Source organism: Chlamydotis macqueenii, chromosome 13 (genome assembly GCF_036417535.1).
Source record: "Chlamydotis macqueenii isolate bChlMac1 chromosome 13, bChlMac1.mat, whole genome shotgun sequence".
NCBI classification, from domain to species: domain Eukaryota; kingdom Metazoa; phylum Chordata; class Aves; order Otidiformes; family Otididae; genus Chlamydotis; species Chlamydotis macqueenii.
In genome coordinates, this window is record NC_141568.1 from 20243841 (window position 1) to 20268654 (window position 24814).

The 24814-nt window shown below is 40.9% G+C and overlaps 1 protein-coding gene across 2 annotated transcripts; it reads left to right on the plus strand.

The window, feature by feature from the left end:
- The first annotated feature begins 3177 nt into the window (after nucleotides 1-3177).
- SNX20 (sorting nexin 20) lies at nucleotides 3178-10810 on the plus strand. Of its 2 annotated transcripts, none has more exons than XM_010119502.2 (4): nucleotides 3178-3357; nucleotides 5439-5616; nucleotides 7259-7410; nucleotides 9864-10810. In XM_010119502.2, the coding sequence occupies exons 2-4, from the start codon at nucleotides 5451-5453 to the stop codon at nucleotides 10530-10532; spliced, it is 987 nt and encodes a 328-aa protein (XP_010117804.1). In that variant the 5' UTR covers nucleotides 3178-3357; nucleotides 5439-5450; the 3' UTR covers nucleotides 10533-10810. The 2 variants fall into 2 exon arrangements, with proteins under 2 accessions (XP_010117804.1, XP_086614478.1); XM_086758352.1 differs by lacking the exon at nucleotides 3178-3357 and adding an exon at nucleotides 4214-4231.
- The last annotated feature ends 14004 nt before the right edge of the window (nucleotides 10811-24814 follow it).

A 24814-nucleotide genomic window follows, 5' to 3' on the forward strand; every position in this document is an offset into this window, starting at 1 on the left:
TCCATGTCCTTATGTGCTTAACCCTCTATGATTTCAGCAGGAAAAATGACCGCCACAGACCATTTAGAAAGGCTGTCATTCCACAGACAGCACAGTGCTTGTGAAATTTAACCCAAGCTAATACCCTGTTGACCCACTGGGCTTGTGTTACAGCTGTGTGTCACTGACAGACCCCAGATGAAAGGCAGGCCAAGACTCTTGTTTACTCTAAAGCTCCTTCATGCTCCTTTAGAAGTATAGAGGAGCTGTAAAGCGATAACAGGGTTTTGGCAGTGTAAAATGGGCCTGTTATGTTTCTTTCATGTTGAAAACCCTGTCAGTAACACCAGCACGAGATATTTGCCATTAAAGGGCAAATTATTTCTTTAAACCACACTCTTGTTAAAAGAGATGTGTTTTGTAATAATGATGTACGGTAAACAAATTCCACTTTCCAATGACACAACGCTATACAATTAAACATTTTATAAATAGCATGGAACAGAATTTTGTGCTGCGCCAGGACAGGAGTATGGTACTCATTTATCACAGCATCACCCCAAAAGTGCAGAGAATGCAGAACGGCTGAATTTTTCTGCTACTTCAAACATGGAAATGGTAGATGTTTATCCAGCTGCATTTTAAAAAAAAAAAAAAAAAAAAAAAAGAGAGGAAAGGTTCTTGTGGAAGCATCAAAGACAACATTACAGCACTTTTTAAATATTAGTTATGTGATAAAAGGGGACTTGGATAAATATGTTAGGTATTTCTGCCTCTTCTTGTTTTTGCTCACTATCTACAGTTCTAACAAATTATTTGGTAAGATAAATACGCTTTGGTGACGTAGTTTGGGGCCTGAGAGGGAGAAGCAGCACGGACTCTGTGAGGTTGCCTGAAGCTGTATTTCTTAGGAGAGAAGCTGAAGAGTATTTTGTAACAGGGACGTTGCAGCCACATTCTTTAACGAGAGTAAGACCTTGCTGTGCCTATAGTAAAATGCCAATAAATTCTGGCAGTTAACTGCAGTTTATATACAAGATTGGCCTGTCTCACAATTTTTCAAGCTGATACCGGCTTTGCACTCTGTGGTTAGATACTGTGTCTGGATAGGTTTATGCAATCTATCTGATTGGGAAAATGCGAACTGCCCACAGCAGGGTATAAATCAAGGCAGGATGTTTTGCACTGTTGCAGCAGTCCCTTCTGGTTCTTTAACTATCAAAAGCACAGACATGCTCTTTCAATTTAGGCATCCTTACCGTGGCATCGCAAGGCTAGCTCATCTGGTGGCTGGTTACCAAGTTTTAGACATAAACTTTCAGGTTAGTCTTCCTAAAATGAGTCTTTTTCATCTTAAATCTTAAATCGCTACGGAGGACCTAACTCCTATGACAAGCACTTTTGTGCGCTGCAGCGTTACGATTTTAACCTTGCCTCGCTCCTGTGTTACTGCAGAGCACTCTTTCCACATCCCTTGGTAGATGCATTTTAACAGTGTGCTTTTTATGTGTGCTGGACAAAGTCATGGGCACGAGGAGCCCGGTCAGGCACCGGCTGTGACCAAAACAGCCGGCTCTGCCGAGGCAGGCAGAGTCCTTGCAGAACACCCTTGATTTGGAAATTATTTCATGTTAGTTTAGCCATGCTCCTAATAACAGATTTCACTCTTCTTTTAAATCATCTTGACTAGAACTTACTTATTCTGAAATAATTGAAAGTAGAGGTCATACTTAATATACTGAAAAATACACATTCCTCTTTTCTGTTAGCTTTGCGAGGAGCGGGACAATAGAGCTAAGCATCACAAAATAATACATTGCTTTTTGGCAACACATAAATTAACAGATTCAGAATTCAAAGCTTAGATTCATCTGTGAACTGTCAGCGTGAGTGAAATGCACTGAAATCCCCCTTGGTTTTTGCTCACAATTGTAAGCAAACCCATAAATCTAACTTTAAAGGAGTGAGACTTGAGCCAGAAACCCATGCCTTGTCTACACTTCAAAGAGTTGGCTGGCAAAGCTGCACCTTAGAGCTGTATTGGCAAGCACAGATTTCTTTTCTGGTGTAACTTAACTCACTTTCCGCGTGGAACATGCTAAACTGGCTCAAGGACTCTGCCAACGTAACGGCATCGACACTCGAGCCCGTGCCAGCGTGGCTGGAGCTGCCTGGGAGTGATTTTTCATCATTCTGACAGCTATTTTGGCAAAACTTCTACATTTAGGCCGAGTCCAAGTTAAAGTTGGCATTGTTTTATGTTGCAAATAAAGCAGAAGAGAAGCGCTGCCAGTTTACGGCCCTGGTTTTACATTATTTTAAATTGTTTGTTCTGAAGGAATGTGTGGGGCGGGATCCATGTGGTCCTTTGGGTCCTTGCCTCCCACATTTGTGCTGCATTAAAATCGCTCGGCTTTTCAGCCAGTGAGCTTTGGCAACAGGGGAACTTACATTGCTAAAAAAAGATAACGTCCACATTATTTACCCCAGGAATAGCTCTCCCGATGCTTTAAAGCAAATTTCCAAAGTGAAGCGAACTGCAAAAGGAAGCATCTGGCCCAAAGGACATGTGGATTACTGCGTCATTCTTCTTCACTTTGTCCTCAGTTCAACAAAAAAATTAAGCACAGGATTAATTTTAGGCACACACATAAGCCCATTTCAAGTTTAGTAGTCATGTCAGATACGATAATTCTCCTTTTTGAACTTTAATTAAGCAGATATTTGAAATTAATAATACATTTAAGTACTGTGCGGAATTGGGGTTTCTGTCAGGAGTGCAAGTTTATTATACAGAGTGAGCTGTTTATTGTGGTACCATCTGCATTTTCTTTTCTGAACTGGATGTTGAGTCTGTATTTTAAAGCTGTCCCAAGGGGCATATTTTTCCACATAAGTACATTTACATATTTGGCTCTTTTTTTTCCTAATCTCTCTTTTGCTAAGTGTGGTTTTTTTCAGTTTCAGAAATCCACGCAGAGAAGTTTTCATTGATTTTTGTAATTGTCTTTACTGGTGAACTCTTCCCTCTGCCAGACTTTGTGTTTGCACTTGCAGTCGCGCCGCTGAGGTTTGCGAACCTGCCCTGGCTGCCGGAGCAGCGCTGCGGACGACGGGCCGCGCCTCGCCCGCGGACGGCGCGAGGGCTGCTCAAGGCAGATAGGAAATTTCATGCGTAACCAGTCAGCGCTCAACCCGCGAGCCAATGGGACGAGGACGCCTGATTTAATCAAGACTTCTTCCTTCCTTTTTGTACAATGCAGAATGTGCCTGCTAGAAGAAAACACAGACATATTTTTCTGCGTTTTGAAAATGCGAAGCAGGCTTTCCGTGATTTTGCGCAGCCTACACAACTAAAAGCTCTTCAGCGGTTTCCAGGTGAGCGTTCCGTGCGCTTCGGTGTCCAGCGTTACTTACACCTCCGGGAAGCGGCTGGGGGTGGCATTTACCCTGAAACGGAGCAGGACAAGTGTCTGCTCCAAGTACAATTGTGCAATTTGTTCCAGGGGTTTTGTATTGTTTGGGATTTTTTTTAATATGTAAAAATAAGTAGTAGCTTAGTTAAAAGAGCTTACAATTATTTTTAGCTGTGAAAATGAAACTGTTTATCTGCAGTTCAGAGTTTTCAAGGCAGAAGGCTTGTATATCGTAACGTTCACTTCTGCATTCTTCTATTTACAAGTGTGTTGTGTTTCTCTGGTAAATCGTGATTTAAAGTGGTATTTTTATATATACACACATGTACGTACATTTTAATGTATATAAACTTATACATATATATAAAGAGCTATATCTTGAATATAAATACAACTTTGCTTATAAAGTTATACCAACTCACAACCAAGAAAAAAGTTGTCATTTAAATTTGTTCAGCAGTTTTCAGCTTCCTAATTTAATCTACTTCATTTGAGATTATCTTTACATTAAAACCAAAATTTGCAAGTTTATGCTCTTGGGATAAACTGGCATGATTTTCAAAAGACAAGAGCAGTTAGACGATAAGCGAGTGGCTACTCTTCATGTTCAAACAGCAGATCTTAAGGAGGACTAGGAGAACAGTGAGGAATTCCACCTCCTAGCGCGAAGTCCAAAAATAAGGGTTTCCATGGTGCTCCTGCTAAGGGGGAATGACAACAAGTATGCGATTGCTTATCCAAGCCAGGCGAAGGAAGGTTTGCACTTCCATTATTTCCAGTGGGGAAAGTAATTTCTTTGCTTTTTCACAGCCTTGCAGTTTGCCAGAAATCAACAGGTCTGCTGACGGAGTTTCCTCACCTCTCTCTCCAGCATTGCCTAACTGTGTGGTAGACAAGTGGAGGCAAAACAATATGTCATAACATCCCTGTCCTAAAGCCTCTCATTACTTAATGACCACTGCTTGGGCATTATTTTTACATTTGTGGCAGGGAGATTTGTTTGTTTGTTTTTTTTTTTAAAGCAGGTTGTTCTGTTATGTGATCTTCACCTGTTGGCTGGATTGTACCACTTTTCTTATGCTAACTGACAGAACACTGCACCCTGGCGAAGTTCTTATGATGCTCTTAGAACTTTTTCAACTGCTAGTATAACACAATGATGTAACATGTAGGGTTTTTGTTTTGTTGTTTTTTTTTTTAAAAAACATTCTGGAGAGATGGGGAGACATTTATGCGGCAGAGTGGCCAATCTGGTCTGTGGAGCAGGAGTGTATTGTGTTAGGCACTTCATGAGTACCGGGTAAAATAGTAGTCCTAGCAGAACAGCCATACAGACCTACTACAAGCACAGTATATAAGCTAAAAAGACAAGAAAAGGGAGAGTGCTTCTGTACAATAATTAGAAAACTCAGTTTTCCTTCCACCTAGCCATTGTCAGATTCAGTTGATTTGTTCTCACAGTACGGAGACAAGTCTGGAGAGAACTTCAAACTGTGAAATATGACAAAAGTTTCCCACTTCTTTAGATATCACCCCATTTTGCCCTACAGGTTGTGATTAAGAACAGAGGGCTGGTTTTGGAGTCTTGAGGATGGTAAATTCCAGCAGTATGAGAGAGCCAGGCTGCTAGTTATACTAATTATCTCCGAGCTTTTAGTTCATCTGACCTCTTACTTGCAAGGCTGAGGGAGGAGGGAGAGGGAGGAGAAGAAACCTACCCTCACTGAAGTTTATGACAAAATTCTCATAGATAAGAATGGAGTTCGCTCCCCTAATTTTACTCAACATCACACTGACTTCCTATGTTTTTCAAGTTTGATTTTATTCTGCCAAAAAGATACCCACACCCTTTCAGCAGTCATAGCAATAGCAATGGTTCTTCACTGGTAGCTACACAGATATTTCTGTTTATTACTTTAGTTTTTATGAAACTATGATTGCCCTCATACAAGTTCGAAGAGAACAATAAGTCAGTAAAAAAGATTACCAGGATCCTCCAAAGGCAAGGAACTAAGAAAAGTCATATTTTTTTGAGTCTTTCAGCCGTAGCTTGCAATGGACCAAGACCCGCACTGCACAGCAGAAAGAGAACTGTTGGAATCTGTAAGCAGGATTACTGCAATTTCTACCACAAATCCACCTGATGAAGAACAAAATCAACCCACAGCTGAAATTTCACATCAAGTGAGAAAAGAAAACCTGGAAAAAGATGACCTGCAAGGTTGATGCTATCCTTTAATTTTGTTTTTCATGTAGCTATTTATGCTATTAATCCTTTATATAACAAACTTTGCTTTATTTATTGCAGCAGTAGTCCAGATTTACACTGCTATAATCCACTGAAAACAAGCCTTGATTAAACTTGTAGTAATAACGCAGCAGTAGTGAAACAGATGCACATCCTGGTGTGCATGTACACACACAGCATTTTCCTTTTAAATCCTTTGCACCTAAAATGTCTTCCAGGTTTAATTTACACACCAGGGACCAGAACAGTGGTCATCAGATGGCCTGTCTCAGGAGTGCGCTTTCTGTACATCACAAATCTGAACTTCTTGACAGTATCAGCAAGGACACCAAGACTGAAGCTAACCTCAAGCAGTTGTCTCTCACACGCCTTCTGAAGAGGCAGCATTGAGCTTTAACTGTGCCTAAGATTGCTGCCATCTGTTATTAAAGAAAATGTTATATATAATCCAAAATATGCATATAATCTCATCAAGATTTTCAGGCTGCAAAGATGTCATAAACACCACCTCTCTTAGGAAATCTCTGCTTTGTAGAGATCAAGCCAAAGCCCAAAGGCCTTGATAATGGAAACTGTATGGCCAAATGATGAGGAACATGTAAAAGTGTGGCCACCGAAGGAGCACCGTGGTGCCTTTACAATTCTACTTCTGCGTCAGGCTGTTATCTTCCCATTCAGCACAGGGGGTCATTCACCTCCGCTGTTTGAGTGTTAGCTACACTGCAGACTGGCTTCAGCTGACTGCACTGGCAGAGACATTACTGATTGGAAACTGGGACTGGTGTGCCCATCAAAATACAAATATTCCATTTTTGTTATCCACATTGCTAGCGTGTATGCCACCCGATGAAAACTGTTGTCAGTTGATCTCCAAGACACAGAAATCACCCTTTTGAAAAGCTACACCAAATTCCCCTGTAAGCAAACTCTTCAACGGGCTGTCCTACATTTTATAGATGTATATACGTTTGTGTATGTGACTGTGGGGGGAGAGAGAGGAGGGGAGGGAGGTAATATAAGATATTTGTAGCTGAACTGTGGCATCAGTTCAGCTACAAAGGAAAAAGAAGATGTGAGAACTCCATCTTCAGCTGAGCTGATTATCCAAGTTTCTACTTTAAGCTTAGGATATTCATGTTTCCTCAGCTTTCACCTGTTACTGCACAAACCCAATATTTGAGTAGGGGGTTGTCAGAATTTGCAACTGCATTGTACTAGCTCCTCCTTTTAGCAACAAAGAAGCCTGGAGAAGCATCTGATTCAGAAGACTGAGTTGGTGCTTCTTAGGGCTGCTTCTGGGACAGTGAAGCATACCTCCTGCTCAGACTGTGCCTAAGGTTACAACCTAGACATACAATACTTCTTGGCAGTACTTTTTCTATAACTTTGTATTCTGCAGCTGATTTGGTGTCTTTCAAAATTTCAGACCACAATTGCTTTCCTCAAGGAATCTGGACCTGTCTTTATTAGCAGCAAAGTCACTTATTTTGTCAGGCTTTAGGTCTTGCTGTTACAGCAACAGAAAGTCTAGGGTCTCCTTTCACAATAAATGCGTAAGAGTTTCCTTTCCAAATGCCAAGGTTCTACTCTGAAATCCTAAATATATTGTTTTTAGATTCCCATGCATCCGTAAGTCCCAACTCTTCGATGACCACTAAGGAGCTTCAGGAATACTGGAGGAATGAAAAGCGCCAGTGCAGACAAGTCAAACTCCTTTTTGAAATCCCATCAACCAGAATCGTAGAGCACCACTTCTCCAAATACGTGGTAAGCTAAGAAATGAATATGTAAGAAGATCATTAATTTTTATTCCCTCTGCAGGGGTCTGCAGAGCACGCAGCATGCCTTGCTACATGAAAGCCTTACCAAGGGCCAAGTCCTGCAAGCCGCGATCATACCGAGTAGAACCTGTTCTCACCGATCGCGGTGGAATCTACCCCTTAAAAACCCCTCTGACAATCAGTTCACAAAATCTGCAGCAGTGGAGAAGTTATCTGAAACAAATTAGTAGCCTGAGTATCCTTAACACCCAGAGGCTTGTCAACTTCAAGGAAACTCACACAAGTGTAAAAATATCAATGTTCCACTTCTGCAGAGCTAGCCTGCTGTAGCAGCTGCACTGCATTTGTGTAACATTGCGTTTGTGTAACTTCCACATCAGAGATTTATGTTAGCATAAGTGCAAAATGCTTTGATGTTGACAAAGTCTAAGACATCCTCCTGGATTGCTTGGGATCCTTCCCCTTCCCTGCCTAGAGCTCCATTAGATGGCATATTTCTGTCGTGTTTTTAAGGTGAAAAATGAGTAGGAGGCACAGGAACAACAGAACAGGTTGGATTTTTGTATCTTTACTCACAGTACTGACGCTTGGTTTTTATTTCTGCTTCTGCTCCTGGCCTTCAGGAGGACTGATCTAGAGCAAGTCCCTTTCAGTACTCTTGTGAAATTCAGATCATGATGTTTTCCTTGTTTGCTGCAACTTCTGAGATCTGTAAATGAAAAACGCGAAGAATTGTAGTAGTGTTCCTGATACTGGGTGGTGCAGCTTGGTAGGATTTGAAGCAGGTAAAAGTCCTGGAGACTGTCCTAACATCTTGTTGCATGCTATACACACCTACTTAGATGCTGCTGTTCTTGCACATGCTCAAGAGTCTCCAGCTTGCTGAAGAGTTAGAAGTTATTTTAGTTAAACTTAGTCATAAGTTACACGCCTAGGCAAAAAGATTTACATTACAACATAATTTAGCCAATTTGAATGATAGTCTAATTAAATGGTATTTCTTCCCTTTTTCATGCACACTCCACAAATAAAAAAAACCCCAAGTATTTGTAAATTATTCACTTAGCTGGCCTTGATAAAATGATAGCTTAAAAAATGGCTCTTCTGATTGTTTTGGATATGCATCAGGCATATATACACTTTTCAGCAGGGAGCAAGACAAAGTGTAGGAAAATGTCACAGTGCTTACAAATGAAAAGAGATCAGACAAGTCAGCTCAGATTTAGAAACCTTTCAAGGGGCGCCTGTGAAGATCATTTAGGAAGATTAAAAGAGAGAATTTCTCTTCAAGGAAAAAAAAGGAGGATAATCAGGCAGACACTAGTGCTAGTACTGGTTTGCACCCTTCAACAGCAGCAAAGAAAACAACTGGCATGAGTAGAACTGCTCCAGTTCCTGTGTTATTCAGTGGGAAAAGGATGAAGCTGAACGTGAACATGGTCATCGTCCAAAAGCCAGCAAGGTCAACAGTCCGTGTCCTTAGCTGCTGTACCGTGACACAGTTAAGCTGGCCTCAGTGGAGCTCCACTGGTTTACACACGTTAGGGATTTGGCCCTTCCTCAACATCATTATGCTTGGATCAGGACCAGAAGAGAATCTATTTGTACAACACATAACACACAGTTTTATTTTGCAGCTATTTCTCAAATACCACATTTACTGTAGTAACTCTGAGGCTAGTGAAGAGCTGAGGAAGATGTGCTCTTGAGTACTGTTCATGTGGGACAGCACTGCTGTTAGCTGTTAGTGAAGGATTTTGGAGAGCAAACAGATTTTTGTGGAAACGTAACTTTTTTTTTTTCATTATTTATAAGCCAAGTAAGTTTGAATAACAGGACAATGACTTAGAGGGGAAAAAAGGCTTTGGAGTTACTCCATCTTATTTTTGCACACACTAAATATTACTGCCAAATACTCCCTCTTCTTTCACATAAAACCCCCAAATCTCTAGAAATGTCTGATACAAACAACATTTCTGAATGTTATGACCAATGTAAAATAGATCACATTCAACATTAGGTCTGGGAAATCCATTCAGTTCACTGAAGAGGATGGATTGCAGCAGCCTGTTACAAACAAAGTACAGCTACAGAAATGCTGTAGGAGTTATTTTACGTCCTTCAGTCTGCTGCTGGTTGACCATTCCCAGCACCTTGCAGGACAGGATCTGTCAGTGTAGTGTTTATCTACAACTTATTGACATGCTAAGGCTGAGTCTGGTGAGAAAAGTCCAAAATAGCAGGAGGTGCGAATTGCTAATTTGATGGAAGCAGATTTCGAAAATCAGGCCCACAGTGATACAAAACTACGTACATAAAATTGGTGCAGGAAGGTAGAATATACAAGCACAAAGTCTTCGCAGGGCAATAACAAAACCTGACTGCGCTGGGGCTTGAATGGTCCTTCTCATGTTTGTTTTTCTGTTTTGTTGTGTTTAGATGTATAAAATCATCATTCTGCAAACAGGGAGTTTTGATAGCAACAAGTCAGTAATTGAACGGCGTTACTCAGATTTTGAGAAACTGCACAGAAATCTGCTGGAGGAGTTCAGTGAAGAAATGGAGGATGTGACCTTTCCCAAAAAAACTCTAACAGGGAACTTCACAGAAGAAATAATCAATGAGAGAAAATTAGCCTTCAAGGACTACCTGAGACTTCTATATTCTATGAAATATGTCCGAAGATCAAAAAAATTTATTGACTTCTTAACAAGGCCGGAGCTTCAGGAAGCGTACGGTTGCCTGCGGGGTGGCCAGTACACCAAAGCTTTGGAAATCCTTTTAGAAGTCATCGGTCTGCAGGAAAGGCTGACGAGAGGCAACCCCGTCTCAGTTGTCCCAACTCTCTGTGCCATCGTCGTGTGCCACAAGGACCTGGAAGACCCAGCAAGCGCCTTTGAATATGGAGAAAAAGCGCTCTCGTGCCTGCGTGTGCATACCAGCCACAGGTATTATATGCCGTTGTTAGAAACAATGATCACCTTGGCCTACGAACTTGGCAAGGATTTCCTCTCTTTGCAAGAAAAACTGGAAGAATGGAAGGCAAAAAAAGATCCCATACGAGTTTTTACCCTGAAAGAACTTGCAGTTCGGGAGTATGTACAATGAACAGAAGAAACAATTTCATTAAAGAGCAAAGCGGCCAGGTCCTTTTCCAAACACAAACTCTTGAAGGAGTAAGAACTGGAAATTACCTGTTTGGCTAACATAACTTTATATTAATAGGAACAAATTAAATCAAGTATCTTTCATATTCAAAAGAGACATTAACATTTATGTCGGAAAATATTGTACTTTCTTTACAGATACGAGGAGCACCTAAGCTTATTAAGGTTTTTGGAATGAAATTTGCACCAAAAAAATCGTTTATCATTTGCTTATTTTGATCATAGCCTATTTTGTGTGAAAAGTCAGAACAGGAAAATACAGTGAATAAAGCACTTAAGAATCTGCAGAATCAGAGGCATTGCTTGCTCATGTGGAAACTGCTTCCTATCAAGAAGAGAAGTATCTTCTCAGTTGATGCAATCTAAAGGATGCATCCTCAGACACTGAATGTAGTTTTTTTACTCCTGGCCAAACAACACTTACCATTTCTGAGAATGACAGGATTGGTCCTGTTCCCACTGAAGCCAGCTGCTGGGGGTGGGAGGACCTGGGGGAAGGTTTACAGTCAGCTTTGGTAGGAGCAAATAGTACAAGCCCTCAGAGATGAGGGAATATGCTTCATTTCCCTTTTTCAGCTGTTTGTTTTATGACCCTGTCGTAGTTCAGCCCCAACGGGGACCAGACTACGCAGTCTCTCTCTCACTCCCCCCACTCTCCAAAAGAATAGGAGGAGATTTGACAAACAAAAGAAAACCAGGAAAAAAAAAAACCAAACACGCGGGTTGAGATTGAACAAAAAGTAAATTTAACAGTAATGACAGAAGAAAACAAGACAGTGATGGAACACAAATACAGTACAATACCTCACAACAGATCTCCACATCCAGTCTCTTCCAAGCGGCAGGGGGCCTCCCTTCAGCACCCTCCTCACTTATATACTGAGCATGATGGCAGATGGGATGGAATAGCCCTTTGGCTAATTTGGGTAAATTAACGCCAGCTGTTAGCTAATTAGTTAACTATCCCAGCCATAGGGGCTACCAGCTTCAGTTCTCCACCCAGCTCAGGTAAATATTAACTCCATCCTGGCCAGAACCAGGACAGACCCCCATTGAAGGCACATTCTTGTTTGGGGTGATCTTTAAGTACAGCTCCAACCTGGGTAGAAAATTCATACCACGTGCGCTATGTACATAATGGAAAGGAAGCACAGAAGGGTGCTGTTGAGGAGAACATCTGGCTGATACAATGCTAGCGTTTAATGCTGATTATCGAGCTGCGACACACATGGTTAACAGACAGTCTGTGCTAAGCATGTGCCTCCCTCTTGCCTTTCAGAGGTTTATGGACATTGTACATTGCCTTCATTTTACAGCCTGGTACACCGTGCAAATATCGTCTTGGTGGCACTGTGATATTACAACTAATTCCTTCAGCGATCCAACCCACGTGTACAAATACTAAGCTTGTCTCAGCCCTAAGGCTCCTGTGAAAGCTTCCTAAGAGCTGAAAAAGTCTCTATTTACCTGCTTCTGTAATTTCCCTCCACTCTATTTTCTCTGCCATACACTTATTTTAATAGTCTGGTAAGTTAATTCTCATAAAGATTGTAATTAACATGTCCTGCTAGCATGGGTCATTATACTCTGCTGAACTGAGTACTTTCAGGCCTGTACTCCAGGAACATATATGACATGCACCACAATGGCACTGTCTATAAATTAGGAATAACTTACCTCCCAGGCACAAAAAAGGATCAGCGAATTGAAAGTCCACTGAACCTGAAAACCATTGCTGTGCGTCGTTACAAGAAGGATGGCTCGGAAAAAATACAGAAGAATAGGAGTGTCTAGGGTGGAAAGTTAATATTTTAAGTAGGTATTAACAGCTAGGCATTAAACTCAAAATATGTGGATTATTTGTTATTTGATAATTATTTTTTTTTCTAGTTATACCAAAGTAAGAGAATTAAGAGTAATTAAGTAAGGGACTAATCTTCCCACAACAGACCGTATTGCAGGATGGTTACAATGGATCAAAGGTAGCACCTTCTTAGTGGATCATGTCTGAAGCGGGGAAGAAGAAGGCATGTCTGTGATCTGCATCACTCCTCGGGTTCCTGTGGGACCATGCATGTGTCCGCACACCCTCACGCCACAGCTGACTACATGATTAAGGGTCCGTAAGCGCAGGCTGTGAGCAAGGACAAGCACCAGAAAGCGGCACATCAAAGAGCTCATACTTGTGGTAATGCTACAGCTTTCCGGCTCTGAAGGATTAACTGATCCAGAGCTAACCAATTTTTTGTTGGTGTGACAGTGCACATTAGGAATATGAGGATGTGGTATTTGGCCAAAAGAAAAATTTACATAATTCAAAAGGCATTAAAATAAACAGTGCCAAAACCCTCCACTGTTTTCCTGGTATAAGCCAAATTACTTCTGAGAATGCTTTTCCATATAGTGTACTAGCAGAGTTTTGTCAGCAAAATGGTCACTTTGTCCTGCTCCACCAGAAGGCAGAGGTCGGTCTCCTTGTGTTCTGGGGGAAAAGGAACTAAATAAAAGCAGAAATGGCATGAAGAAAGAGCAATGAGTCTGTTGGAGAACTCCCCCACACTGAACTTCTTTAATGGAGAGCCTTTCTTGGGACATCTGTGGCCACCAGTCAGCCACAACATCGTCAGAGCTGCCCAGGAAGAACATTTCATCTGCTTCGCTCTAAGGACTGATTTCAATTTCTGCTGCCTTGAGACTTCCAGTCAAGCCTCTTCATGTATGAACCCGCAGAGCCTACAGCATGTGTCATCAAAGGGGCAAGTAGCATTCATAAAATTGGTTTGTGATTTCGTTACTATTAGAATACAACAAAATTTCCCCCAAGGAAATCATGTATCTATTCCCTTCCTACAAATGCAGACCCTGTGACCTTCAGATTTATTGATGTCTTCAGAGATGACATTGAAAATCCTTGTAAAGAGAAAGCTAGTATGGTGATGGCAATGAGCGGGGACCCACGGGGAGCGGATTTCACCTGGAGCTCTGCCACAGACTTGGTCTTTGCACAAGTAACTTCACATCCGTGCCCCTATTTCCTCACCCAGTACTTTCCCAGTAAAGGTTCCTCATTCAGGTTCTCAGTACTCAGCGAACAGATGACCAAGTAAGTTAACTCCAACATTTAACTGAGAGACGTGCATTGGCATTTCATTTCTTGAAGATATCTTGAAATGGAAGAGAACTCAGAGGCAGTAGGTTGCCCAACCTGTGTGCTTTTTGTTGACTGCATTCTTACTAATGCAGCCTGACTTTAGACTCAGGCATTACTTTCCTTACACACTAGAGAAGTTACTAAATTCTCTATTTATTGCACTGGACTGCAGTGAGACCATGCTGGCTCATCAGCTCGACAGGCAACCAGCCAGTCCTGATCTCTTAGCTGTGTACTCTCAGAGACTGGTGGGACCTGCCAAAACAATTCTGCTTTCATTTACTCACATTTCAAAAGTCAACTTCTACATATTCCCATGGCTTTTAAGAAGCTGTTGGAGAAACGACAACAGCCCTTGCGCACTCTCCATGGAGTTTGCATGCTGTCCCCAGAGTACACATCCCACCTCTCCAGGTGCCAGGCCAGCAAAAGTGAATAGTACTGCATCAGTGAAGCTATTTTGGAAGAACAGAACTCTGGCACTACCTCATACACAAGCACAGAACATAAATTAAGCAAGCAGGTGGTCCCAAATAGCCGTTTTACTTCAACTCTTCGTTGCTGTACAATATTTGAATGACAAAAGCCTGTTCTACAAATAAATCCATTCCATCCATCTCCTGTCTCCCAAAACAATGTATGCTTTTTACACAAAATTTCTTCATTTTAATAAAATAGATGGAAATGAGCAGTTGCTGGCATTTGTCTTGTTTGCGTTACTAACGCTCATCAGCCATTCTCCATACCTGGAAGGCATCTGGAGTCATCAGACAGAATGTCTGGAGACCCAGGCTCTCCTCTTGGCAACGTCACAAGCCCACTGAGTGACCTTGACCAAGTCTAATCGAATCTCAGATTTCTTTTGAATACCAATATTGCTTTGCCCTCTTCCAGACAGCTATGTTTTACGTACATTTTATCAGTACATTCCAATGTATCATTTTCCCCATTTTACAGCTGGAGAAATTGTGATACAAATAAGTGATTTTTTTTTTTTCCCAAGGTCTAACACAGTGGTCTGGAGACCAAACTAAATGTCTGGAGAAATAGGCACAGCTAGCAGCACAGCTCTGCAAAACAGAGACAAGTCATGGTTGCATGTTCTTAAGTTCATCTTGCTTGGACAACTGCAACACAGCTTAATTTTTCCCTGATATCATACACCTGAGACATGTGATGGCCATGGAAGAGAAAACAGTTAAGTAAGTCTGACTAATCAATATATTTGAAGAACTAATAAGTGGTTGAATAGGGAATATATTTTAAGCACTACTTCATAAAAATAACAAAGCAGGAAGCCTTGCATAAGAGATTTTTAGAATATATTAAAAAATCTCCAGGCTTCGATATCATTTTCCATCAGAAGGAACAGAAAAAATATTTTCAAATCCATTTTTCCAGTTTTAAGCATTTCTTAGAACTGCAGTATTTCTTTCCACTGCTCTTGTAGTCTCGGCAAGAAGAATCACACACCCACTGCAGATCACCGTATCTGCTGGCAATCTGTTATTATCCACTTTTCTCAACAACAGCACACAACGCATCAAAGCTTGTCAGCATGATTCTACTCCTCACATTGTCATTCACACCTCTGAAGTATACCTACAACAGATAACAATCCAAGTATAAATTCACATTCAAATTTTTTTTTTCCAGAAAAAAGGTCAAAAACAAGAAAATATTGTCCAACCAACATCTGCCTAGCATGTCTGACAAACCACAGGCTGCATACACACAAGCTAGAAGAAAATTTAAATAAAATCTGGGCAGTTCATCTCCGAGAGTCCATGGAGAGTTGCATTACGATCTACTGAGCTTTGCCCCATTTCCATATCAATTATTATATCATTTGGGGCATTAAGCACATAATACTGTTTACACAACTTTCTCAAATAACTAAAGAAGCCCATGAGGATGCCTCGTTACTTAGGAAACATGTGCAGACAAGATGCTCTCTGTGCAATGCAGCATCTTGTTTACAGGGAATCCTGTGATCTTTATCACACACTTGTTATTAACTCCTGTTATCTGCCGCATCACTGGAGGATAATATTTGCTTTCCCGAATCTTAATGAGGCTAAATACATTTACTGAATTCAACAGATTGGAACAAGCAGCATGGGAGTCGGGTTCAGGACACGAGATGAAATTTAGGTTTTGCGGCTCAGACAGCAGCTGAGCAAATCAAATCAAGAATGTTTATTTTCTGGTTAGATCAAAGGCAGGAGCAAGATGGGTTGAAAAGCCAAACACGGTTGTAATGGTGTAAAACACTGAATGGCAGTTCCCATCTGGATGAGGTGAGAACCCCAAAGAACTGACCTGTTTACATTAAGATCGCGTTACAACATATGTTCCTCACGCTTTGTGGGGATGTATTTGCTCCATATACAGATATGCAAGGTGCTAATTTTCATGTCAGACCGGTGAGAGTTGAGAGTAACTACACTGAAATAAATTCAGTTCTAATGTAATTGAGAGCAGGATAAGCTCTGCCGTCCATATAAACATGTGCACAGTCGCTATACACGATGGATGGGTGGATGGACAAATGGGCTGATGAGTGGGTAGAGCAAACAAATTTGAATGTTTTGATGCTTAATAGATGTTTGCCGAGTATTTTAAGAAATATGGACCAAAGCTACTTTTACAAGTACCACATGGTCATATACACATACACAGGCTTAAACGTATGAGCTTCTTTTATTAGAAATAGGGACACATCTCTAAGTTTGCTTATTCAGGCAAGAGAAATACTGAAGAGAAAGGTACCGGATGGACTTTCATCTGCTAATCTCTCTAAACTAGAGTCATTTAATTTATTGTTTCATTCCAGACAGCGTGGGAATAGACTCTAACTGTGACGAATGGAAGGAAATCTTAAATAATTTTACTGAAAATACAGAATTTAAATTGTAATTTTTTTTTTTTTTCTCAGCGTTTCTAAAAGCTGTGCCTCCCCCGCCAAGGGCTGCAGTCCCACTAGATGGAGCTGCGGCTTTTGCAGGAGCTCAGGACCCCCTCAAGCTGAAGGCAAGGGAAAATGAACTTTTTTTTTTTTTTTTTAACAAAAAGGATTTAATAACTTGATTTTTTAAAAATCTGCTCTAAAGTCTAGCCTTTAAATTTTAATATGATTAAACTAAATAGATATATATATAAAATATATTTCATTGCGAGTTCAGCTGGTAGCGCCCCACTTTCCAGCTGTCCTTCAGGACAATTTCACATACCCCTTTATCAGCCAGCTCTCTGAGCCGCCTGGAAAGCTGAAAGAGAAAATGTTCTTGCAGGCTTTTAGACCTGGTGAGTTCAAAGCCAGAGTCACCGCAGCGTCTCAATTCCTGCAGTACCTTTTCTTTCTGATCAAAAGGAACCAAGTAAAACTCACAACTCTTAAAAGAACTACCAAATAATGGGGGGAGGGAAGGAAAAATAAATGGGCCCATAATGCCTTCTGAACAGTGTCAGGGAAAGTTTAATGACTCCATTTTAGATAGCCACGCTCCCAAGTGTGAAAATGAGAGCTGATCCTGTTTTGACTATATATACTATAAAATAGTTTAAAGCTTATTAATTTAATTATATGAAGGCATAAATATGCCTCAGACACATTTGATTTTCAGCTTTCTCCCCTTGTTGATACCACAGAAGGGGGAAGACATGATGACCAAACCAGGACTGTAGTTGCCTGTCATCTGTGCTTTAAGTAACAGAACACAGAAATATTTTTGGAAGCAAAAAACTCTGAAAACCACAGCAGATTTGGCTGGCATAGGCCTACAGCCCCCTGCGTCGCACTAGTGATTTTTATGGAGTTGCTGGGATGGCTTGCATTTGGAGACTCACTCCTCCCTCCCCTGAGTGCCAGCTGCAGAGCAGAGTTTGAAAGCAGCCTCCCCCTGCATCAAGATTTTTTTTTTTTCCCCAAAAGGTTTCTATGGAGGCTGCCAGCTTTTAAAAGTGCTTAGGAAACAGCACAAGGGCACCGGGCAGTTCAGCAGCAGCAGAATGCAGGGAGGCGATGCCAAAGCCTTTGAAAGAATGCTCTCAGGAAGTGAAACCTTTGAGGGGGGCTCCCTCCTTCCTATTTAGTTTCTTCCAGAAATCCTGGGAGGAAAAGAAAAAAAAAAGAGACAGAAAAAAAAAAAAGAGAGAGAGATACAATCTCAGAAGATGAGACCTCTAGAACAGCAGCTTAAACATGTGCTGAGTTAGCGGGGGGGCTTCCACGGGCTCAGGAATAACAGACAGTGCTTTTACAGGGCTCCAAACGCTCAGAACATTTCATAAATACCGGGCCAGATTAATCCAGGCTTTGAATCTGCATAAACCTTGGCAGAGGGCTCTGGTGCCCATGAGATTATGAAGTCTGCCGTGAAGCTAAATTGTGACGATCAAAAAAGGAGACTCAACAGAGGCACAGCCAGGAAGAAAAGTTTGTTGTTTGGGAGTCATGAAGAGAGAAAAGAAGTCTAGGAAGAAGCAAACAAATGGCTGGTCTGTTGCATAACAGATGGCTGCATTTTTTAAGGGCTGATGTTGGGAAACTTTCGGGAAAGGCAGGGCATAAGTTTCCATTCATTTCGTCTTCTCTGGAGAACAAAGTCAGGCTGATTTTTAAGGTAAAAACAGTAACCTAGAGAGACTGACAAGAAGAACTGTGTTTTGTTTAAGCACTTATATTTTTCTTATCCTGAGGAGACAGCAGTGAGGATACTTGGTTGTAAGCAAACATAAACAATGGTATAAATCACATAGTCTCCACAAGCAGCTGTAAACCCAACTACCTTGTTCCTTGATTATTATGCTCCATGTTCAGCTAACTGGTCTGCATAGCAGCTGTAAGAGGCTTGCTTGCTGCTGCATCAGAATGTATTTTAAATGTACTCACATTTTAAATGTATTTAAAATTATGCTTTGTCCTGCTGTGCAGTAGCTTAATGATAACTGACCTAATTTGCCATATAAATCTCTGGGATAGGAGAGGAATTCATTTCCCTTCGGGAAGGCAGAGCACTCTGGGACAGCTTTGTCTGCTGCTGCCACCCAAAACCCCTCAATACCAAAGTTAAGGGGCAGAGCGTGAAGGCAGCGTGAGGGAGACACTTTGTCTGATCTCAGTATGCTTTCCCTATTTCTGCCATGCTGTAGCGTGCCACTGATGCTCACGATAGAGAGGATGAGGGAGCAGTAAACACAATAAACAAACAGCAAGTGGAATGCTGAGACAAAGAACCATCACGCAGCCAGTCCCAGTCAGGGGGAGCACATGCTAGAGCTGGGCAGATCATTTGTGTGTATGCCCAGAAGTTCAGTCTTTCCCCTGGATGTCTTTATAGGTACTATTTTGTGTCTGTTTCATAATGTTATCATGTGGCTCCACAGCCCTTCTCTCTGCTCCCCACATTTTGTCTTCCTGTTGTGGTAAAACTTGTAACTTCACAAAAGCATCTACAGCCTTAGAGATCTAAAAAGCTCAGCCCAAGATGAAGTTTTCAGACATGCACGCTTCCTGTCCTCCCTGCCATACTGCAGTACAGCTCAGCTGCACCTTGTTTTCAGCTAGAGTCTGGTGTTACGAAGTGTTAGAGGGCACATCTCCACAGAAACTGCAACTTGCTGGCTTCATCTATTAGGTACGGTTACAAGACCTCCGGTCTCCTTGTACAGTTATATTTACAAATCTGACTTTTCTCTAAGGATTTTTTTTCATTGTCAAATACTGTCTTTCCTAACCATGTGGCTACAAAATTTCTCTTCCTTTTGTTCACTGCCATTTAAGGCTTTCCTGCCTCTTGTGGATGACCCTCAAGCATCTGCACCAGTCGCACAGTTGCTATGATTTGAGGTTGCCACATCATAGCGTAATGATGCCCCTTGTCTAGCTGCTCTGGAAACAGCAGGGAGAAGCCTTGGAGGTAGACTCCCACCAGCCTGGCTACCACCTGTGGTACAGGCAGAGCTGTTACTAATGGTCATGCGTGTTTGTTAAGAGCACTGAACTATGTTCAGCTCTCTTCTTGCTAGTTCAGACTGTCATCACTTGTCACAGGCAGCAATCTCCTAATTTCCTCAGCAGGTTTGATGCATCTTCAGGCCCTACAGTTCTCTTCCATGAAGGAGCAATGGTGGTGATCAAACCACTGCCTTAATGAAACATTTTATTTATTTAAAAGAAAAGGATCAAAAGAAAGTCTTACAACAATGAAAGAGATCATACGCTAGTCTGATTTTCATTAAGATCTCTAGGTCTAGGAAAAGATCTAACTCGTAGCCACCTTCCTCAGCACGTCACCCTGTGTCAGCCTGTCCCTCCTGACAACTTCTAGCAACAATCTTCTTTTTTTAATCCTGAGAAACCAACTGGAATTTGCTTTATCTCCAAGCTTCTTGCTCTGGCAAAAAGATTTGTATCATTCTGGATTCATGATTCACATCCCTCAAAGGTATTTGTTTATTCTTTCCCCTGCCTTCCTCTTGGATGACGGAGGCCATGTATCACAAAGAATTGTGTGGCTTTCCTTTTCTTATCAGAAGCAGCAAATGTTAGAACAATATGTACATAAAGGGAGATCTGATAACCCACCTATATATTGCTTCACCTGCCACCTCCAGGTCATTTACAGCACTCACGCAATTCATTCTGGCCAGGATTGTTGGAGCCGTGCGTTGCACAAACCTGGAGAATCAGACTCCGAGCCTGTTATAAAGCAAGACACTGATTTAGTTCCTCCTCTCTTACACTGGTGTAACAGAGACGAACTTGCCCCTCTGCCTGTTTTACCTTTGAACTGAGTCTCTTTGCCAGTTTTTTATTAAAAAATGAATCTTTTAGGAATTTGTATGTAGTTCAGAGCTAATTGTAGCTTGATCAGAAAGTGCTCTGGGGATACTTGCATAAAAGGTGCTATAGAAATGCACTACCTTGCATCATATCCAAATCAAATTCAACACAGTTAAAAATTAGCTATGGTAGTAAAAAATGCTGTGGGGACAAGGCTGGCACAGAGTCTGTGGTGGGAGAAAATGCCTAAATAATTGTGGTCTCTGTATTTTCACACGTTAAGACAAGGGCCTTCAAGGGCAACTTGAATGTGATGCTTTGAGATATTAGCCGATCACATGCAGGAATGGAGAAGGGATTTATAAGCAGGAGGGAACATTCGTGTCTCTTTTCTCCCTGCCCTGTTGGTAATACTGTAAGGCACATGACCAGGGCATCATGCCAGGTGAGCCAATACTCAGAACCACTGAGAAAAATCTTATTTTTCCATAGAATGAAGAAGCAGTGGCACTCTGAGGTCAGAGTTAGGCAGTCAGGTATACCTGGATAATTGCGGGCATTGCAGTTCCTGTGTGCAGTCTTCACAAACACACATTGATTCACCACAGAATGCCTCCAAAAGAAAAGGAATTCTTAAGATTTCTTAACATTCTCCCATGAGAGAAGGTTTCTTTTTCAATCCATTGTGCCATCCTTACAAACTTATTTTTATTTTCAAGAATTTTAATTGAATCACAGAATTCCTCTCTGGCACAGCTCGCCTTTTAGAGATACTTTCCAATTGATCTAAGCCATCCATTCTAGCTAAGAACTGCTTTGCCTGTTTTTTCTTTTTTAAAAAACAAAAACCTAAGGATGCATGTAAAATGTAACATCATTAACAATTCTTTAATATATACAAGCAAATCTGGCAACTTTAAATCATGTTACTTCTTTGAAACATGCCACAGACTGTCTTTTCCACTTTCTACTTAGTGAATCTTCATAGGGTTTTTAATACTCTTTCTACTTTTGCCATGATCAAAGGAATTGCTCTCCGTTTGCTTGTTCCTCTGATAAGTGATAAAAGATGTCAGTGAGACTAATGAGAACTGCCTCCAGCTTCCTTCATAAAGCCCTGTAGAAAAGAAATCACAATGCGTCGTCAAACCTGCTAGTCTTTTAGGAAATAAAGTGTGGAAAAATACTAGGCACAAAGACAACGGGGGGATGGGAGTGGGGCGCGAGGGGGGAAAGAAGCTTTTACAAAAGAAACAAAATGGGATATTGATGAATAAGTAGAAATATTACTCTCATCAATAATCTGAGAAGGTTAACATAGAGCTTCCCCTCACCCCACGATGGAGCAGTGTCAAAAATGAGAATCCAAATCCAGATCAGGCTTTTACCCTTCCATGCTGAATGACAGTTTACACTACGTTTTTCTGGATCTGCCAGAACAAAACTCTTTTCAGTTGCTTTGCCCACTAGTGCAAAGGCCCTCGTCCCAGAGAGGCCTGAAGGCCATTAGCACGTTCTCAGGCCCAAAAATCATGGCTGTATTTCTATTTACTCACACTGAAAACAACCAGAATAAACGCCTTTCATGGCAGATACCTAGGGAACGCGCTCTTCCTTTTCAAGACTGACACAGACATGCCAAAAGGCGGTAGAAATGTGATTTTTTTTTTTCATGTGAATAACCTGTGCTATCACATGTGTGTGTCGATTGTGTGTTAAACCCCGATGAGCTAGGCCTGCGGGCTTTTCAGCAAGTTCTGCGAAGGCTTAGAACAGCCTGACAGAGAATCATGAACTTTGAGTCAGCAAGCAGAAAACTTTGATTTATTTTTGTCTTGTTTTGCATTGAAACTTCTTGATTATTTTCCTAAAGAGAAACTGATTATCTCAGGCTAGTAACTTTTAAAACATGTTGATTTATGACTACGTATAGCCATTATTATGTCTGCATGCATAGTTTTCTGAATATACACATTTATTCAGGCGACTATAGAAGGTAATCATCTACAAAAATGTAGATTATAAATCAATATTTATAAATACAAATTAATGCCAGTGTTCTCCAGGGGAAAATGTAAAGTTATCAAAATATATTTTGCTTTTCAAATGAATTATTTTAATCAACAAAGGAAGGCTTACTGAAGTGATTTGCAATGGTTTTTGTCTATCATGTCATTCAAGATTTTAAAACTAGTAGGGCTTATCTTATACTTCATTTTTAACCATAGGTCGTGGAGGAAACTAGGCATCCTGCTTTTTCAGAGACTCAGTGCTGAGTGCCAGATATGGCAAAAAAGTTATATTGAATTCCAAGGAAAAAAAAAATTAGTATTGCTATCTCTTTAGAAAATAACTGAAGAGTACACAGTGAAAACAAATATCTCCATTTTCTTTGTGTTGACTTTAGTGACTGAATGAAATTAAGTGAGTAAATGGAACTTAGAAAAACTACTTTCTCTTCACTGCTAATGACTCACTGGCCTGATGTTAAGATCTTGCCAGCAACACATTTGGGGATTTTTTCCTTTAAACTTTGAATGATTTAATACATCAGAATAAATTGGACTTAATATAGGTTTGAAACTTAATTTTAAATAGTTTTACTCAAGAAAGATTTTTTTAAACTTAAATTAAAAATCCAATTTATTTTTTAAGTCATCCATCCTGCTGTTCCTCTTCATCAAGGGAAGAATGACTCTGATGCCTCAACAGAACAGAAACTCTGATCTTTCTCCTGGGGCTCTGTTTCCCCTTTATACTAATATTAAATATGAAGGGCCTATGGAATCTTAAATAAGAAAAAGAAGTGCGTTTTGAGGCTGGTTAGGGGAGAGATGAAGCCAGGGAAGGAGCCTAGGGGAGAGCGGAGCTCCACAAGCAGACAGACACCCTGAGGCAGCTTCTATCGCCATTAGCTTCACTGGGCTGAGCCACCAATTAACGCCAGCCCCGAATCTGCTCCGTGCCTCCAAAGTCACAATCCCACATACTCTTAGGGCATTGTTCTAGCATGGCACTGTTTGTAATAACCAAAGTAGAATGAGAACATCAACCACCGAAAAACAACAGAAGTTGCTTTTGATTTTGATTCTGTCTGGATTACTGTTATCTTGTGAGCGAGTCAGAGAGTGCACTAATTGGCATGGGAATAAGCTGACGTTTGAATTCAATTTCCTTTCTGATCATATTCAGTGGAAGAGTCATTGGCTGGGGAAGATACACAGCTCTGCGCTCATTATTTAAAGCTCACAAGTGCCATCCTTGCAGCTTTCCCTCTTGCAAAACACCTGCAGAGAAACAGTGCCTCTTGTATTCAAAACAATAGATCTGCTGGTGTTTTTTTCATGTGAACTGTCCATTTCATGCTTTTCACTAAAGAAATGGGATGGTCTCCAGAATAGCAGGTGTCTGCCTGTACAGGCGTTAGTGATGACTACGGGTTTGGCTACAGTCATACAGCAGATAACCACAGCAGAGGCTACAGGTTTGTAGCCTCAAAAGCCTGAAACTGAAAAAAAATCATTTCTGCAAAAAGAAAGAACCAAACCTTCAATATCTGTTAGCTGCGATAACGGCTTTGCTCCACACAGGCTAAACTGCAGCCTGCGTTTTGGTACTCCAGTTCCCAACCATCAGCACCCTGTTTCCCAAGTGAGCCAATTCCCTCTGCAACCACCATGAAAGCAACCTTGACTGTTGCTGTCTTCCACTCTTCCAGTGCTTTCTTCCACTGGGAAAGAAAAGCATATAAGAAACCACACAATTTTTAAAAGGGGAGCTTATGCAAAAAATAGGTGAAAGAAAGAGGATAAAGACAGGAAAAAAAAAAAAGGAAAGTCATCAAATCTAAAGAGGTTTAAAATTACAAGGGAGGAAGGAGGGGATTTAAAAGAATAATGAAATGCTGACACAGAATTAAAATTTAACAAATAAAGTGCATGGGGGGGTGGAAAGAAAAGAGAGCAGTTACAGACATAACAAAAAAAAACACAAGTGAAAAAAATTAGAAAATAAAGGAGAAGACTAACATAAGATGCATGTGTCTCTGTTATTGTAGCATGCTAGACAGAAATCTGAAAGGCTTTCTCAAAGCTGCACTGTGAATCAAAATTTTAATGTCATTATTTACTCATTTTCAGCAAGAAAATAATGACTCTTTTCATGTTACTTTTCTTAAAAAAAAAAAAAAATCTGACTGGAAACTTCCCAATCCCCCACAAACTGCAAAGATTGAAATTTTTTTTTTCATGTGAAAATTCTCCTGCACGTCCATGTCAAAATATTT